The sequence below is a fragment of the Barbus barbus genome, assembly GCF_936440315.1.
Source record: "Barbus barbus genome assembly, chromosome: 3".
Classification (NCBI taxonomy): Eukaryota; Metazoa; Chordata; class Actinopteri; order Cypriniformes; family Cyprinidae; genus Barbus; species Barbus barbus.
The window spans coordinates 42,713,356-42,729,874 of NC_136731.1; the positions used below are offsets into that span (position 1 = coordinate 42,713,356).

The 16,519-nt window shown below is 38.0% G+C and overlaps 1 protein-coding gene across 2 annotated transcripts in view; it reads left to right on the forward strand.

Moving 5' to 3' along the window:
* LOC306852118 (myosin-9-like) overlaps window positions 1-16,519 on the forward strand; it is a 47,355-nt gene that overhangs the window by 15,942 nt on the left and 14,894 nt on the right. The window contains exons 4-21 of one of the 2 annotated variants that reach the window (XM_079388769.1): window positions 1,983-2,010; window positions 2,105-2,198; window positions 3,661-3,681; window positions 6,914-7,006; window positions 7,092-7,155; window positions 8,178-8,276; window positions 8,410-8,553; window positions 8,641-8,736; window positions 9,448-9,719; window positions 9,809-9,982; window positions 11,243-11,416; window positions 11,499-11,613; window positions 13,277-13,464; window positions 14,132-14,253; window positions 14,394-14,463; window positions 14,544-14,704; window positions 16,090-16,198; window positions 16,292-16,423. In XM_079388769.1, coding sequence (XP_079244895.1) covers window positions 1,983-2,010; window positions 2,105-2,198; window positions 3,661-3,681; window positions 6,914-7,006; window positions 7,092-7,155; window positions 8,178-8,276; window positions 8,410-8,553; window positions 8,641-8,736; window positions 9,448-9,719; window positions 9,809-9,982; window positions 11,243-11,416; window positions 11,499-11,613; window positions 13,277-13,464; window positions 14,132-14,253; window positions 14,394-14,463; window positions 14,544-14,704; window positions 16,090-16,198; window positions 16,292-16,423 — 2,156 coding nt within the window. The remainder of the gene's footprint in view (window positions 1-1,982; window positions 2,011-2,104; window positions 2,199-3,660; window positions 3,682-6,913; window positions 7,007-7,091; window positions 7,156-8,177; window positions 8,277-8,409; window positions 8,554-8,640; window positions 8,737-9,447; window positions 9,720-9,808; window positions 9,983-11,242; window positions 11,417-11,498; window positions 11,614-13,276; window positions 13,465-14,131; window positions 14,254-14,393; window positions 14,464-14,543; window positions 14,705-16,089; window positions 16,199-16,291; window positions 16,424-16,519) is intronic. The other variant, XM_079388770.1, reaches the window with a different exon arrangement.

Sequence of the window (16,519 nt, forward strand, 5' to 3'; positions counted from 1 at the left end):
TGTGGGTTCAACTTTATTCATACAAATAAATCTTGAATAATAAAAAAACAAACATCTTGTTTTGATTGTGAATGTTGCACAACCCCTCACACATTAATGGCCCTAAAGTGTGTTTTTCTGGTTGAGCGTTTGTCCCGTGGCGCCGTCCGGAGCTGATTTGTGTTCAGCAGCCCCCCCCCCCGGCCGGCTTTAATTCGCCTCTCAAATCCTCCACAGGCCTCCTGCAGCGGGACTCTGACCCGCCTCAGCCGCTGCTCATTACAGCCTTTCCCCCGCGCTTGCGTCTCCAACACACTTAATCCACTTCAGGGCGTTTGCTTTGGACGGAATATTTTAAAGGATGTTTTCCAAGAAATGCATTGCTCCAATTTGGGCTTAGCGATGTGATGAAACCTCTAACACTTAGTATCAAAGTCTCTTCTGTTCAGCAAGGCTGCATTTATTTGTTTAAAATAGTTAAAAATTGTCAAATATTATTATAATTTGAAATAAGTGTTTTCTATGTGAATATCTGTTAAAATGCAATTTATTCCTGTGAGTTTTTAACATCATGACTCCAGGCTTCAGTGTCACATGATGCTTCAGAAATCATTATAATATACTGATTTGCTGCTCAAGAAACATTTCTGATTATTAATGTCGAAGACATTTATTTTTCAGGATTTTTTGATGAATGGAAAGTTCAAAAGTACAGCATTTATTTGAAAAAAAGAAATCTTTTGTAACATTATTAATGTCTTTACTGTCACTTTTGATCAATTTAATGCATCCTTGCTAATTAAAAGCATACATTTTTGAGATCTAAAAAGAACTAAATCCCTGAAACCCTTCAAAATGTCATTTAATTTCTAAAAAATGTAAAAAATTATTATTATGGTCTGAGCTTTCATCATCATTAGACTGTCTTTTATTTGCCATTTAGCAAACGCAACGGTTTATTAGTACGAGGGCCGTTATCTAACAGTAGTTTTCTGGAAAGGCGGCTCCCTCTCCAGTCACAGGAAGCCAGATATTGACTTCCTGTTTTGTGGTCTGAGCTCTTCCTGCTATAGAAGATCAGAAGGGTTTGCTGAGAGCGAATGGGTGGTGCGTTTTTCAGTCTGGAGGAATTTATAGCCGCTCGGTTAGTTAAACCTACTAACCAACATGACAAACGTTCAACAAACGCTTTGAAGAACATCAGAGTAAATGCTATCAATCAAACCTGAGCTTGTTTAGTTGATCAAAGGCTCTAGTCTTTCATTCCACAGTTTGTGTTCTTCTAAAGAAATGTTTGTTTTTGTACTCGGAAATTTATCATTAACTTTCTCTGCTTCTAAAATTGGTAGTATTACATTGATAACAAATAGTGTTAATAATTTGTACACCCTGCTGGTCAAATAAACCACAAAGACTGAGATGGAAAAAAAAAAAAAAAATATATATATATATATATATATATATTAATAAAATCCAAGTAAAAAAAAAAATCTAAAAATTTTAAATTATAATTTCCTTCCAAATAATCTCACTCAAAATACATAAAATTCATTCAATAATAAAACAAAGGAAAATAAATCAAATCAAAGTAAAACTATGTATATAATATAAAAGTGTTATTTTCTGTCAATTAATCTCTCTCAGGAAAAAGGTGAAAAAAATAAAATTCAAAATAATGTCTGTCAAAAAAAAAAAAAAAAAAAAATATATATATATATATAATATTATCAGTTTCTGCCAAATAATCTTACTCAAAATACATAACATATATAAAAAATAAAATCATTGAAATAACATAAAATAAATAAAAATCTATATAAATATTACATAAATTATATAAAACTATTGTTTCCTCACTCAAGATACATAAAATATATTCTACTTTAGAAATAAAAAACAAGAATGAAATAAGTAAAACAAAATGCATAAAGTGACAGAAGTGAAATGTCTAGTGAATGTGTTTAAACTGTGATTAATTTTCATATTTCTGTCTCCTCCCACAGACCGTGAGGACCAATCGATTCTCTGCACGTGAGTCACATGATCCTCCATGAGTGCGTTTTATGTTTTGATCATTAAAGATGTGTTGATTTCTCAACTTATCTGTGTGTTTGCATGTGTTCAGGGGCGAATCTGGAGCCGGAAAGACAGAAAACACCAAGAAGGTCATTCAGTATCTGGCCCACGTGGCCTCGTCCCACAAAACCAAGAAAGATCAGGTTAGTTCTTCATGAGACCGTTTGGTTTCAGAGATGTTCTTCAAGTAAATCAGAGGTGAACTGAAGGTCATGTTTCCTCATTTAGCCGGTTGTCGTTCTCCACCCTGCTTTCATCTGGTTTCACATGGTCTTATCAGATCAGGCCGAGCCGGAAGAATGCGGGTTGTTTTGGGGGTTGGGAGGAACTTTAATGCAATTCACAAACAGCGTAATCCATTAGAGAAGCTGAAAGTCCTGCATCAGGCCTGGAAAGTGTTCACAAACAGCCCAGTCCAGTTTAATCCACCCAGACATTTCAAGCATGTCAGACATCCATATTAACATTACAAGCCAAATATAGCATCACATCACCCTTGAAGATTTTAAGATAAGATAAAAAAAAAAAAAATCTTAATAATGTTCTTTTTTTCCAGTGAAATGAGGCGCTTAACCATCAGAAAATTCAACAAAAAAAAAAACATATTTTCTTATTTTTGTTTAATTTGATGCTTTATTTATTTTTCCAAACCCCTTTTGCATATTCCTGCATATTGTTTCAATCGGATTTGAAACTTTATATTTATTTTGACCATGCATATTTTTGCATGCTGTAAAATACATAAAATGTTAACTAAAATTGAAATATAAATTTATTCATTAATTTATTTTGGGCTGTATTTCTGCATATTTCAGTTAGATGTAAACCTTATTTGAATATTTCTTTCTTTTTTAGCATACATATTTCTTGCATATTATTATATACATGAAATATACAAAATAATAAAAAAAAAATATTTGATTCATTTTATACCTTGTTTTATACTTTAATTTATTTTTACATATTGCTACATATTATTTCAATCATATTCAAAATAATTTATTCATGCTAGCATAGTTTTTGCATATTGTAATATGCATTAATTATAATAAAAGTTTTATTTAAAGTACAATATTTATTATATACTTTTTTTTTCTTTTTTTTTTACCTGTTTGGTCATATTTCTGCATGTAGTTTCAAACAGATTTAAAACCGTATTTATGTATGTATTTTAGCATACATACTTTTCCGATGATTTTGTAATGCACATTAAACATAAAAATTAAAATAATGTTTTTTAATGCTAGATTTGGTCAAAATTAAGTCTAGTTTGTTGTAAACAAACTTTATTGTGATTAAATTATCATAAATAAAAGTTAATTATTTCTTTGTACGTCTTTTCATATAACTTTGGTAACCGGGTTGAGTGATTGAGGTCCACTAGTTCAGGTTTGGTCACATGTTTGTCCTCATTTGCCCATAATTCATGAAAACACTGTACAAAAGTCAAACCAGTGAGTGTTTTGTGAAAATAAATGAAAGTGTTTTGTGGGATTCGGTCCAAATCCGTCCCTGATGTTTCTGTCGGTCATTATCGGCCGATCGCTGGATCTGCTCTTTGGCTGTAGGTTGATGGTTTGAGTGTTTTTCTCTTTATACCAACAGAGCAGCTCGGTCCTGTCACATGTGAGTTACATCTCTCCATCTCTCCACCTGTCTCTGTCTGTCTCATTCACGTCTCACTGTTATCTCTCCGCTGCTGGGAGAACAACTGAAGCCGAACGCACAGCGATTCAGACGCATGACACCGAGAACCAGATCAGTCTCACTAAGACCGGCTCATGTTTCACCCCAAAATCAACAGTTTGCATGACGAAAAAGGCTGTAAATGTGCTCGATTTTGGCGAAAATATTGTCAAAATGCAATAACCGATAGCTGAAAGGTTCATTTAGTTTTAAAGTAGTTTGTTTGGGGTTAAATATGATCATAAGCCTGACGGTTTTCTTGAGATTTGCCTAAAATTGTGCAAATTGAGATTTATGTGATCATTAGGGCTGGGAATTGAGAAATGTTTCGATTCACAAACTTCCGATTCGATATTAAATCAGTTGGATATGCAAGCGATCACGTGTAGTATAATTCATGGTCATTTCGTGCAGTAAGAGGAAGAGGTTGACTGGCGGCAATGGCTAACCGTCACGTAGCCAGACCTTCAGACTGACGGATGAAGGTCTGGAATCCATGGCGGCTTTCATTGGCCAAGTCCCGCCCATGAGGCCGTTTGACCGACGTGTCAAACAACCAATCACAAGCTATGTTTCCATCACCCTCTTTTTATGCACATTTTGAAGTATCGCATCAGAAACGAGTCATGGAAACGCCAAATTTCGAAAAGACATCCCAGTTTTTACGCTCGCTTGAGGTGGTTTTTGACTTCGAAAAAGACTTAATGCGAGACGGAAACGCATTTAGCGAATAAATCCCACATTAGCGGTCAAAAACGTCATGTGACTTGGGATGGCAAGACCGCATTTGTTTCATCTGCTCTCTCGAAGTACATGTAATTTATTATATTTGAGAATTATTATAATCAGTGGCTTCTCCTACTTTTCTTAGTGATATTTAGAGCTAGTTTATCAGGAAGTGACAACTTCATTCTCTCTGAAGGTCATTGCACCAAAATATTCGCACGTTAAAAAATAAATACGACCTGATGTGTCAATCATGTTTGCACACTGTGTCCGAAACTTTCATCCATCAAAACAAAATTGGATCGGGTTCGATTTTCTGAATTTTCTCATCCGTACCATGCATTTTGATTGTGCAATGACCTTAACTCTTTGGATGGAAACTGTGCTTATTTGCAAATGTTTTATGCGATATTCCAATTTTGCGCATAAGTTAAATTCGCAGCTTAAGATGGAAACCCGGCTACTGTTAGTTTATTTCAGTGTCACGTTTCGGGGCGTGTAAATTTCACCACAGTAACAAACCGGTGTGTAAAACTCTCTGACGTATTTTAAAGTTTCTATGCCGTCAACTTTCAATATTTCACAAACTTTTGAAAATCCAGTGTTTAGTTGATCCTGATAAGTGCTCATCATCACAGATGTAAACACGATGACTTCCTTCTTTCTTGAGGGGGTTTGCCGCCACGGAATCTTTGTTTCCAGGCGGAACGTTAAAGAACGTGACGCACATCTCCCGGAAATCCGGTTTAATTCAACCAATCCGATGACGACTTCGAAACTCCTGAAGTGTTTCCACTTGTGTGTGCTTTATGCATCAGACGTTTAGTCAATGGTCCGTTGGCGTGACGTCTGAGACTAACCGTCACGCCACATTAAAGAGTGCCAAAACGCATTTAATGTTTGTGTTTCGTGATGTAACTGACTTGGCGGTTGAGACCTTGTTTCTTATCAGAAGTAGTAATGCACAAAGTGATTTATTGGATGTGCATTACAAATGCATTTTACAAAATTACAATTTTTGTTCACACACCAACCGACAACAGGATAGATCGATTCTTTGGATTTAAGAATTGAAATTGGTTCATCAAAATGAGAACTTGCGTATTTTCAACCCAGCTCTAGTGGTCATATTAACGTGATGTTGATCTCTCTGTCTCATGTGTCTGAATACCATGGTAAATCTGTCAGTACTGTGTTTCTGCGCTCAAGGGTTTTGGGTTTGATCTCTGCTGTTTGAGTTAAGTGTGTGTGTGTGTGTGTGTGTGTGTCCAAAGAAATCAGCGCGAGCCTCCCGCGGCGGGAATGATGACGCTGCTGGAATGTTCAGGCGTGTTTAACGAGCCTCGATTTACGAGAGAACATGTGAAATGGTTTACAGAGGAGCTGCGGGGAAACTCTCATGATTAGCCTACATGATTTGAACAAGATGATGATCGTTTCGAGGGAATATTCCTGCTTATTTTAACTTAAAGGAACAGTCAGCACGAGTTAAACGCTTGTGCAGCAACTTGACCAGTGGGAAATATTTCCTAAGTGTGAAAATGCTTTTTTTGGCGGAGGATCTTCTAGTGATGCCTGGGCTGTGGGTGGAGTTTAACTAATGTAAATGAGATTGGATCAGACTCCGCCCACTAGATTTCCATCCACCTGGAAAAGTAGTTCTGGCTGAAATGAATAGGTGTAATTAACACAAGTATTTAGACATTTTTAACATTTCTGCTTTTGACCCCAGTTCTAATGTGTGTTCTACTATGAACACGATTCCTATTGATTTCTACACACCCGAGCCAAGCTGCAGTGATTTTGAGCGGCAGACTTGTTGTTTTAGCATCATTAATATACTATTATAGTTTTTATTAATATTTTAAATGATACATTTGACTTTTTTCAGTTTTAATTTGAATGTTTTAGTAATTTTATTGTGTTTTTGTCTTTTTATTTTCAGTTTTCCTTTTAAGTTGTTTTTGTCAGTTTTATGTGTCAATATAGTTTTCATTTAATTATTTTAGTACTATAAACAAAAATTAGAACTATTGCATTTTGAAAGTATATGAAAAAAAAAATAAAAAAAATTTATTTCGCTTTTTTTAGTTTAGTTTTTCAGTTTTAGTTAACCATAATGATGCTGGTTCCAGATGCTGCAAAAAGCTGAAGTTGTGTTTAATCCAGGATATTCCTGTAAAGTGAATGAATGTTTGTGTGAGATGAGTGTCAAATGAAAGTGGTTTGTTGTGTTTGAGGTGACGGGCCGCTCACTTTGCTGGTGTTTTGGGGATCAGGACGTGCTTGTCTTTGTGTGCTTGTTTCAGCTTTTTTGCTCCTGTGTGCAAAAAGCTTGTGATGTTGTGTTTAAGGGCTTTGCTTTTGACAGCCAGACGTGATCAGCTCTTCGCCGTGATTCGTTTGAACTGATCTCAGCCGTGGATTGGTGTGTTTTTGAGCGCAGGGTGAGCTGGAGAAGCAGCTGCTGCAGGCCAATCCCATCCTTGAAGCCTTCGGCAACGCCAAGACAGTCAAGAACGACAACTCTTCCCGATTCGTAAGACTTCCCGTTATGGCAGACTTTTCGCATATAAGTCCGGCTGAAAATGTGTTATTTATATTTTGCCTTTTCTGTGTTTTAGGGCAAATTTATCAGAATCAACTTTGACGTTAATGGGTACATCGTCGGAGCCAATATTGAAACCTGTATCTTTATGAGCTTCATAAGACATGCTTTTAAAAAATGTGAACAAGGAGCTTTTTTCAGTTAAAGATGTTAAATCCAGGTCGTTAGCATTTGAATAAGGTAATTATGGATTATTTGCGTATTTATTTGCATATTTTGATAGCATTTATTGGAGGATTCGCAGACCACAACTAGAGCATGACCTGTTTTTAATAACCACTCGTGAATCTATGAAAAAAAAAAATGCATTGTAAATATTTAAGGGAAACAATTACAAAAGAAATAGAAATGTAGATAAACGCGTTACATTAATATTTTAAAATAAGAAAATATTTTTTTAATCACTCCAGGTTTAAAAAAATAAAAACAGTTAATAATAATCATTAATTATTATAGTTAATAATAATAATAAAGATAATGTGTTGTTATTTAAAAAATATGAAAATGTATATTTTTCTTAATTACTGCCAGGAAAACAAACAAACAAACAAAGCACAATAATAATAATAATAATAATAATAATAATAAAGGAAATGCAGAATAATTATAAAAAATGATTATTATTGCTATTTTTAAAATAATTAAAATTTGTGAGAATCCCCCAATCTCTCCAGTGAGAAGGGAAAAAAAAACATAAACCGAGATGCAGATAATCAATTTGTTACTATTTTTAAAATTAATAAAAAAAAAAGTGAAAATTATAATTTGCATTAATCACTCTATTTTAGAAGTACAAAAAAAACAGTTTGTTAGAAACACAGATTTTTATTAACTTTTTTTTTTAACATGATATAATTTCTTATTCATCCCAGTTTATCTGTTTACATTTTAATATTTAACTTTTAATAAATGATAAAAGGCCAATGAGCGTTTCTGTGACTCTACATCAAGCATAGAGCATCTGCTAAATGCATAAATATAAAGCAGGAATAATTAATGAGGCACGAGCAGAGACTAGTTAACAAAGACCCAGGCTGTTAAAAGCCTTCATGTGAATATTTGTGCATCTATGCTGTTGTGTGTTCTTGACTCTGACCGTCAGACCTGTTGGAAAAGTCCCGTGCGATCCGTCAAGCTAAAGAAGAACGAACCTTCCACATGTTCTACTACATGCTGACCGGCGCAGGAGATAAACTGCGCTGTGAGTGTCCTTCACTGCTTTAATACATCATTTTTGATGCTTATAAATGATTAAAATCTTAATAATATTAGGTTGAGGCACTTATGTTTATGAATGAATGTAAAAAGATCCGATCGGTTTTTTCACTCACCAGCTGAACTCTGTCTGGAGGGCTACAATAAGTACCGGTTCCTGTCCAATGGGAACGTGACGATCCCAGGACAGCAGGACCGAGACATGTACCTGGAGACCATGGAGGCCATGAGGATCATGGGCTTCCCTGAGGATGAACAGATTGGTGAATACACACACTGCCATTTTCAAATATGATGATATTATCTGCAACATGTTTGAGGTTTTTAATTGTGTGTGTCGCCCCCTGCAGGTCTGCTGAGGGTCATGTCATCTGTGCTGCAGCTGGGTAATATGTCCTTCAAGAAGGAGCGTCACTCGGACCAGGCCTCCATGCCTGATGATACAGGTAAACACATATTTTTAGCTTTAAAAACACGCCCATCAGGCCTTGTTCTGGTAATCTGTTGCTTTATTATCACCATAAGGTACGCAGGTTATTTTACATGGTTTCTAACAAGTCAAAACTGGTCAGTAGTGGTCCAAACTGGTTGAAAATGGTCACTAGCTGGTCTCACCTGGCCAAAAATAGTCATTAACTGCTCCAAAATGGTCAAAAATGATAATTAGCTGTTTCCAAATTGGACAGAAATGATCATTAGCTGGTCCAAATTGGTAAAGTGGTCATTTGCCAGTACAAAACTGGTCGAAGATGGTCACTTGCTGGTCCAAGCTAGTCGAAAATGTTAATTTGCTGTTCCAAACTGATCGTAAATTATCATTAGCTGGTCATAAATATTCATTAGCTTGCCCAAATTGGTCAAAAGTGATCATTAATTGCTACATGCAAGCCAAAAATTGTCATTAGCTGGTCCAACTAGTCAAGAATAGAAATTAGCTGGTCCAAAACTGGTCATTAGCTGGTCCAAGCTGGCTAAAAATGGTCAATTGCTTGTCCAAACTTGTCTGAATGGTTAGTTAGCTAGACCACCAGCTGATGAGGCCAGGGCTGACCTGGTAGAACATCTTAGTCAGGCTGGTTAGAGTATATAGAGAAGGTAAACCAGCAATTTGTGTTATCGGTTAATATTTCTAAACCACTTTCCCTTCACTTCTCCAGCTGCTCAGAAGGTGTGCCATCTGATGGGCATGAACGTGACCGATTTTACACGCGCCATCCTCTCGCCCCGGATCAAGGTGGGCCGCGATTATGTGCAGAAGGCCCAGACGCAGGAGCAGGCTGAGTTTGCGGTGGAGGCTCTGGCCAAAGCCACGTATGAGAGGATGTTCCGCTGGCTGGTGATGCGCATCAACAAAGCTCTGGATAAGACCAAGCGTCAGGGCGCCTCCTTCATTGGCATCCTGGACATCGCCGGCTTTGAAATCTTCGAGGTACGGCACAATCCTTCAACCTCAAGGGTGCTTACAGTGGGATTAGCCACAATTCCTAGCTGTAACTGTGTTTCTGTTCCTCTCCGCAGCTGAACTCGTTCGAGCAGTTGTGCATTAACTACACTAACGAGAAGCTCCAGCAGCTCTTCAACCACACCATGTTCATCCTGGAGCAGGAGGAGTACCAGCGTGAGGGCATCGAGTGGAGCTTCATCGACTTCGGCCTCGACCTGCAGCCCTGCATCGACCTCATCGAGAAACCTGTTAGTGTCTCTCCACTCCTAGACTCCTAGAAAGATCATCTGACTTTTAAAAATACTATATTCAGTTTGATTTACATGATGACCTCTTGATCTTCTTTTGATGTAGATACAAAGGTAGTAGTTGGTTTTCTTGCAGGTCAAGAACATGATTAGCTGCTCCAAGCTGGATTTGTTTAGTGTGTAGATATTGATCAGATCATGATGTTTAAGACTAGGAATCAAGAAATTTGGAAATCTATTATTTTAAGGACTAAATCCAGTTTGATTTCCATGATATCTACTGCTGATGTAGATAGAAAGGTAGAAGATATTAAAGGTTTCAAGTGGGTCAAAGCTGCGCCAAGCTGGTTTAGATGGTTCATTAGCTAGATTACCAGCCAAAGTTGACCTGGTAGATCATCTTAGACAATAACAGTTATTACTTCTGAACATCTCCACCAATCATGCCACTCTTAAATGATCATGTGACCTTTTAATAGAGCTGTTTTCATGTAAAGATATCAGTCAGATCTAGATATTTAAAATTGGGAATCGAGTGCATGGAATAAAAATACTCAATTCAGTTTCATTTCAATGTCTTCATGATCTTCTGTTGATGTATATAGAAAGGTAGGTGGATTGCATGGTTTCTAGCAGGTCACAAATAGCCATTAGCTGGTACAAACTGATTGATTATGGTCATTAGCTCGTCCTAGCTGGACAAAAATGGTCATAAGCTTGTAATAAGCTTGCCCAAACATATTATGGTTATGAATTGGACCAAGATGGTCAAAATGGTTTATTAGCTGGTCCAACCTGGTATAAAATGGTCATTAACTGGTCCAAATTGGTCACATATTGTAATTAGCTGGACCAAGATGTTCAAAATAGTCATTAGCTGGTGTAAACTGGTTCAAAATGATCTTTAGCTTGTCCAAACTGGTTAAAAATGGTTAATAGCTAGACCAAGATGGTCAAAATAGTCATTAGCTGGTCTAAACTGGTTAAAAATGGTTATTAGCTGGTCTAAACCAATTAAGATGGTCATTAGATTGTCCAGAGTGGTTGAAAATGGCCATTAGTTCTTCCAAGCTGGACAAAAAAGGTCATTAGCTGGTCCAAACTGGTTAAAAGGGTCATTAGCTAGACCAAGATTGTCAAAAATAGTGTAGATATTACTCAGATCCTGATGTATAATATTTGGAAATGAGAACTTTGGATCCATTTTGAAAATACTAAATCCAGCCTGATTTCCTGATCTTCTGTGTTGTGCATTTCCAGGCGAGTCCTCCAGGAATCCTGGCTCTCCTGGACGAGGAGTGCTGGTTCCCCAAAGCCACGGACAAGAGCTTTGTGGAGAAGGTCCAGCAGGAGCAGGGGACGCATCCCAAATTCCACAAACCCAAGAAACTGAAGGACGAGGCGGATTTCTGCATCATCCATTACGCTGGAAAGGTGTTGACGTGCTCCTCGGCTGAACCTGTGTGTGATTACAAGGTCTTATTTGGGAATTTTAAACTGTGATTGTGTTTCTCAGGTGGATTATAAGGCGAATTCGTGGCTGATGAAGAACATGGACCCCCTGAACGATAACGTGGCCTCTTTGCTCAATCAGTCCACCGACAAGTTTGTTTCGGAGCTGTGGAAGGATGGTGAGTCGATAGATCACATTGGATAAGCTCTTAAATGCATAGGTTGTGGAGGAAGACTGTAAATGATGAAGAAATGTGTGGGACACAAGGGCGTGACGCTTTTAAACTCAACAAAGGGGAAAAATGAATAACGTATTTACACTCTGGGCACCTTTTTCATGCCGACATGGGTGGAAACTCACTGGATTTGTTCTCTTCTGCTGGTGTTTGGTCCTCTGTTTCTTCCCCTCTCCATCCATCCATCCATCCGCCCCTTGTTTCACGTCCTCCTGGACCTCTGTACACACCATCTCCCGTCTGTCCATCTCTCTCAGAGGTCCAGAACTGTCAGAGAGCTTATTTCTATCAGCGTTTTCCTTTCCTTCATTTAGAGCCAGGTGACATCTTTGGTTTTTCTCTCTCTCCCTTGACGTTCTCTTCCTCCTCCATCTCCATCAGCTGTCCTGCGTGACTGTGTTTCTCCGAGGTGTTGAGATATATCTCTGATATTTCTGCTGTCTCTTCTCTCTGTGTAATAGTGTGCTTTGGCGCCCCCGCTGTCGGTCTGTGGTACTGCAGAAATGGGTATAAACTGCATGGGTTTGGTTCTGTTCTCACCAGTGAAACATGACCACAGTATGCAGTTGCACACATACACTCACAGGGTCCAAAATTCACTTTAGCCAAACCTGACAATCACTGTTGTATAAAAAATTGGAAAATATTCATTTTTACTCCATGAAATTGTTAAATCAAATAATTATTTAACAAATCATGTCATTTTGAAGGTATTTTAATGGATAATGTGAAATAAAAATAACTAATTTTGAAAATTTGCTCATTGTGACTCATTTTGCCATGACGGGTCACACATTTTATGTACCTATTTTAATTTCTTTATATTTAATTCATATTATTTATTTAGTTTTAATTTTAGTTGAGTATATATTTTTAATTCCCATTTTTGTGCTTCAACTTAGACTAGTTTTAAGTTAATACGATAATAGCCCTGCTTTTGAATTTTATTCTGTAAATAGCATGCCGTGTGAATACAGTGCATAACATGCATCGTTGGAGTTATGGCAATCATTTCTTTCAATTACTTGTCCTGTCTTCTTTCTTTCTGGCCAATTAAAAATGAAAAACAAAAAAAAAATTACTCCCCAATTTGAATTTTCGCTCTTAAGGTCATTGCACACTGAGTCTGACATTTTTGCACATTAAAAAATAAATACGGTAAGAAAGGATGACGAATGTGAAAAATGGAAAAACGCATATGAAAATTTCGGACTCTGTGTGCAAGGACCTTTACTCTTATGTTGTGCTAATGAGCCTCATTCATGAAACGCAGGCAGAATGAGTTGTTCGTGATATTGTTCTGAAATCTGTGTCATTCAATTCAACTTGTGTTCTCATGAATGAGGTGAGTGTTTATTTTGGACCCTTGAACACACACACACATGTACGTGTTACCTGCACTGCATTGATTTGGATCATTTCCCCATGTGTCCCCCCCCCCACTCTTCACCAGCATCGTGTGTGTCTGTGGTTTGTCACCAGTGCTGACGTGTGTTTGACCCACTGAACTGTGGGCAGTTTTCACATCATGACCAGACTGCATGCCTGAGATGGAGCTCTTGCAGCACACTGACTGTCTGTCTCTCTGTGTCTGTCTGTCTCTCAGTGGACCGTATCGTGGGTCTGGATAAGGTGGCCGGCATGTCGGAGCTACCCGGTGCGTTTAAGACCCGTAAGGGAATGTTCCGCACGGTCGGGCAGCTCTATAAGGAGCAGCTGTCCAAACTCATGGCCACGCTCAGAAACACCAACCCCAACTTCGTCCGCTGCATCATTCCCAACCACGAGAAAAAGGTACCAACTGCTCGGCATTCAGGAAAAAAATAACTATACAAGCGTTCACACCGAGAACGATATCTGTATAAATTGCTATAAAGGTAGCAATATTAGCATCCACACCAACGCACAATTACCAAATTAGTGTTCACATCAAGAATGATAACTTATATTAGCATCCGCACCAAAAAAGGTAGCTATAAAGATCGCTATAAAAGTAAAAAACCCACAAGATTTGGTTTTCAAAAAGCCTTCAAACATCTTGAAAAGGGGGTCGTCTTATATTCAGGTCAATACGGTATTAGTGTTCACACCAACAATGATAACTATATTAACATCCACACCAAGAACAATAAAGATCATTATAATAACTGTAGTATAGAACAGTGACTATAAAGATAGCTATAACTATATTACCGTCTCCACCAAGAATGATAACTGTAAATATGACTATAATTATAGCTGTATTAGTATTCACACTGATGTAGTGTTTATAACTACTGGTAAAGTGATAACTTACTGCTAAACTTCACAAATTTTGCAAGTTGAACACACAGAATATGCATGGTTAGTAAATCTGAAATTTACATCACGTGTGCTGTATATATACTTTTCCGTGCTTGAGAAAACCCAAGTATACTTTAATTTGTTGTGAATTCATCGTCTGTGTCTCTTTCCATCTCAGGCGGGTAAGTTGGACCCTCACCTGGTTCTGGATCAGCTCCGGTGTAACGGTGTGCTGGAGGGAATCCGTATCTGCAGACAGGGATTCCCCAACCGTATCGTCTTCCAAGAGTTCAGACAGAGGTAGTTTTTCAATAAATGAGTTATTTAGAATAGCATCCTCAGTTATTCCTCATGAGAATCTTATTTAATTAGTTCTTACTAATGCTAGACCTGGGTGTGTTTCCATTGATGTTAACCGTGGTTTGTGTGTTTTCGCTCAGGTATGAAATCCTCACGCCCAACGCCATTCCCAAGGGCTTCATGGATGGCAAACAGGCTTGCGTGCTGATGGTGAGACCAGTTTTACAGTAAATAAACTGGTTTAAAGTCATCTGGTGTTACTTTATTAAGTTTCCTAATCTTTGTGTCAGATCAAAGCTCTGGAGCTGGATCCCAACTTGTTCCGGATCGGACAGAGCAAAGTGTTTTTCCGCGCTGGAGTTCTGGCTCACCTGGAGGAGGAGCGCGATATGAAGATCACTGATGTCATAATTAACTTCCAGGCCTGGTGCCGTGGATACGTCGCCCGCAAGTGAGCGTCACACCATGCATAATAGAGTTTAATGACAGTTACTGAGGCAGACATCAAACTGCTGAAGTCAAATGAACACATCACAAATGAACACATGTTTTGCACTATCCAGTGACAATATTATTTGCGGATTATTTATTGCTAGTCAGATGCAGTTGGTACGTTGCTAGGATGTTCTGGGTGGTTGCTAGGGCGTTGCTATGTTGTTCTTAGCGAGTTTGTAGTGTGTTCTGTTGCTATGGCATTGCTATGTGGTTCTTAGCCAGTTTCTAGGGGTTTTCTGTGTGGTTGCAATGGTGTTACTAAGGATTTTTAATTGCTTGCTAGAATATAGACTGTTTCAACGGCAACAGCATACATAAACGTTACTGCGCGCTTTTGTGACCCAAACTGAAGTTCAGGTGGACTTCCACATAGAATCAATAACAACAGCAAAGTCCCTCTAGAGTAATTATTTCTGATAACAAGCAAAATGTGTTTGCTGCGTAAATCACACAGGCTTATTGAAAATGTAAATTTATTTATTCACAAACGCTGCTTTATCGGGCATTACATGGAAGATTAAATGAAAATGACATCGAAAATTTTCTGAAGCCTGCACCACATTTTGATTTTGAAATGTGCAGTGCTTATGTCAAAGCCTTTTGGAAAATGTATTTGTGGCCGTCAAGTTTTGATATTGTGGTGAGCTGCCACAAATAAATCAATGTATGGGAAATATTGCATTCCACAGCACAACAACCTGAGCTCAACTTCAATCTACTCATCAGCTTAACCCTGAAAGGTAAAGGTTATGTTTGTATCTCAGGGGATACGGCACCCTTTTAGGGGTGTAACTCAAGATATAAAAACTTGTGTTTTAGAAAATCAAGTCTTTTTGTTATCTTGACAAGACATATTGTTAGAAAGGTCTGACAGTCAAGGTTCCATATTTGGTGCCTGTTTTGCAATAGAAGTGATATTGTGACAGAAAATGATTGATTTTTTTCACAGCAAACTGCATCAAAAAAATCGATAGAATTTGGGTGTAACCCAGTGGTTATTTTTAGTATAGTCCCCAATCAAAAGAACCACAATTTCTGTGATTTATCAATTTCAAATTTATAACACAACTTGGTTAGACATATGGCATCGATTTTAGAGTGCAGCATATTATGTCTCTTTATGGTTTTGCCCTTTTTAGGGTTAACTTTAACTGTGTGTGTAGTCGGCTCCACTAGCCAGACCGATAAACGAACACAGACCGGAAGTTAACTTCGGGCCAGGCGCGAACGCCAGATGAAACGGTCTATAGACCATATATAATGTAGAATCTAGTCCTGCACATGAAGTGAACTCCACAGATCTCTTTTATCGCTGTCCTGTGGTGTGTGTTTGCCGTTCAGGGCGTTCGCAAAGAGGCAGCAGCAGCTGACGGCCATGAGGGTGATCCAGAGGAACTGCGCTGCGTATCTGAAGCTCAGGAACTGGCAGTGGTGGAGACTCTTTACTAAGGTTCATAAAACACACACATGCGTTCAGATGTGCTGTTATTCTTGATGTGTGTTCTGTGCTGAGGCCGCGTGCTTATATGTGTGTGTGATTCAGGTGAAGCCGCTGCTGCAGGTGAGCCGCCAGGAAGAGGAAATGCATGCCAAAGATGATGAGCTCAACAAGGTTCGGGAGAAGCAGATGGTGGTTGAAGAGCAGCTGCAGGAGATGGCGGTCAAACAGCAGCAGGTGTGAAACAGAGCCATATGATACTGGTGTATTTTTTAAATTTTTTATATATATATATATTTTTTTTATATATATATATTTTATATATATATATAT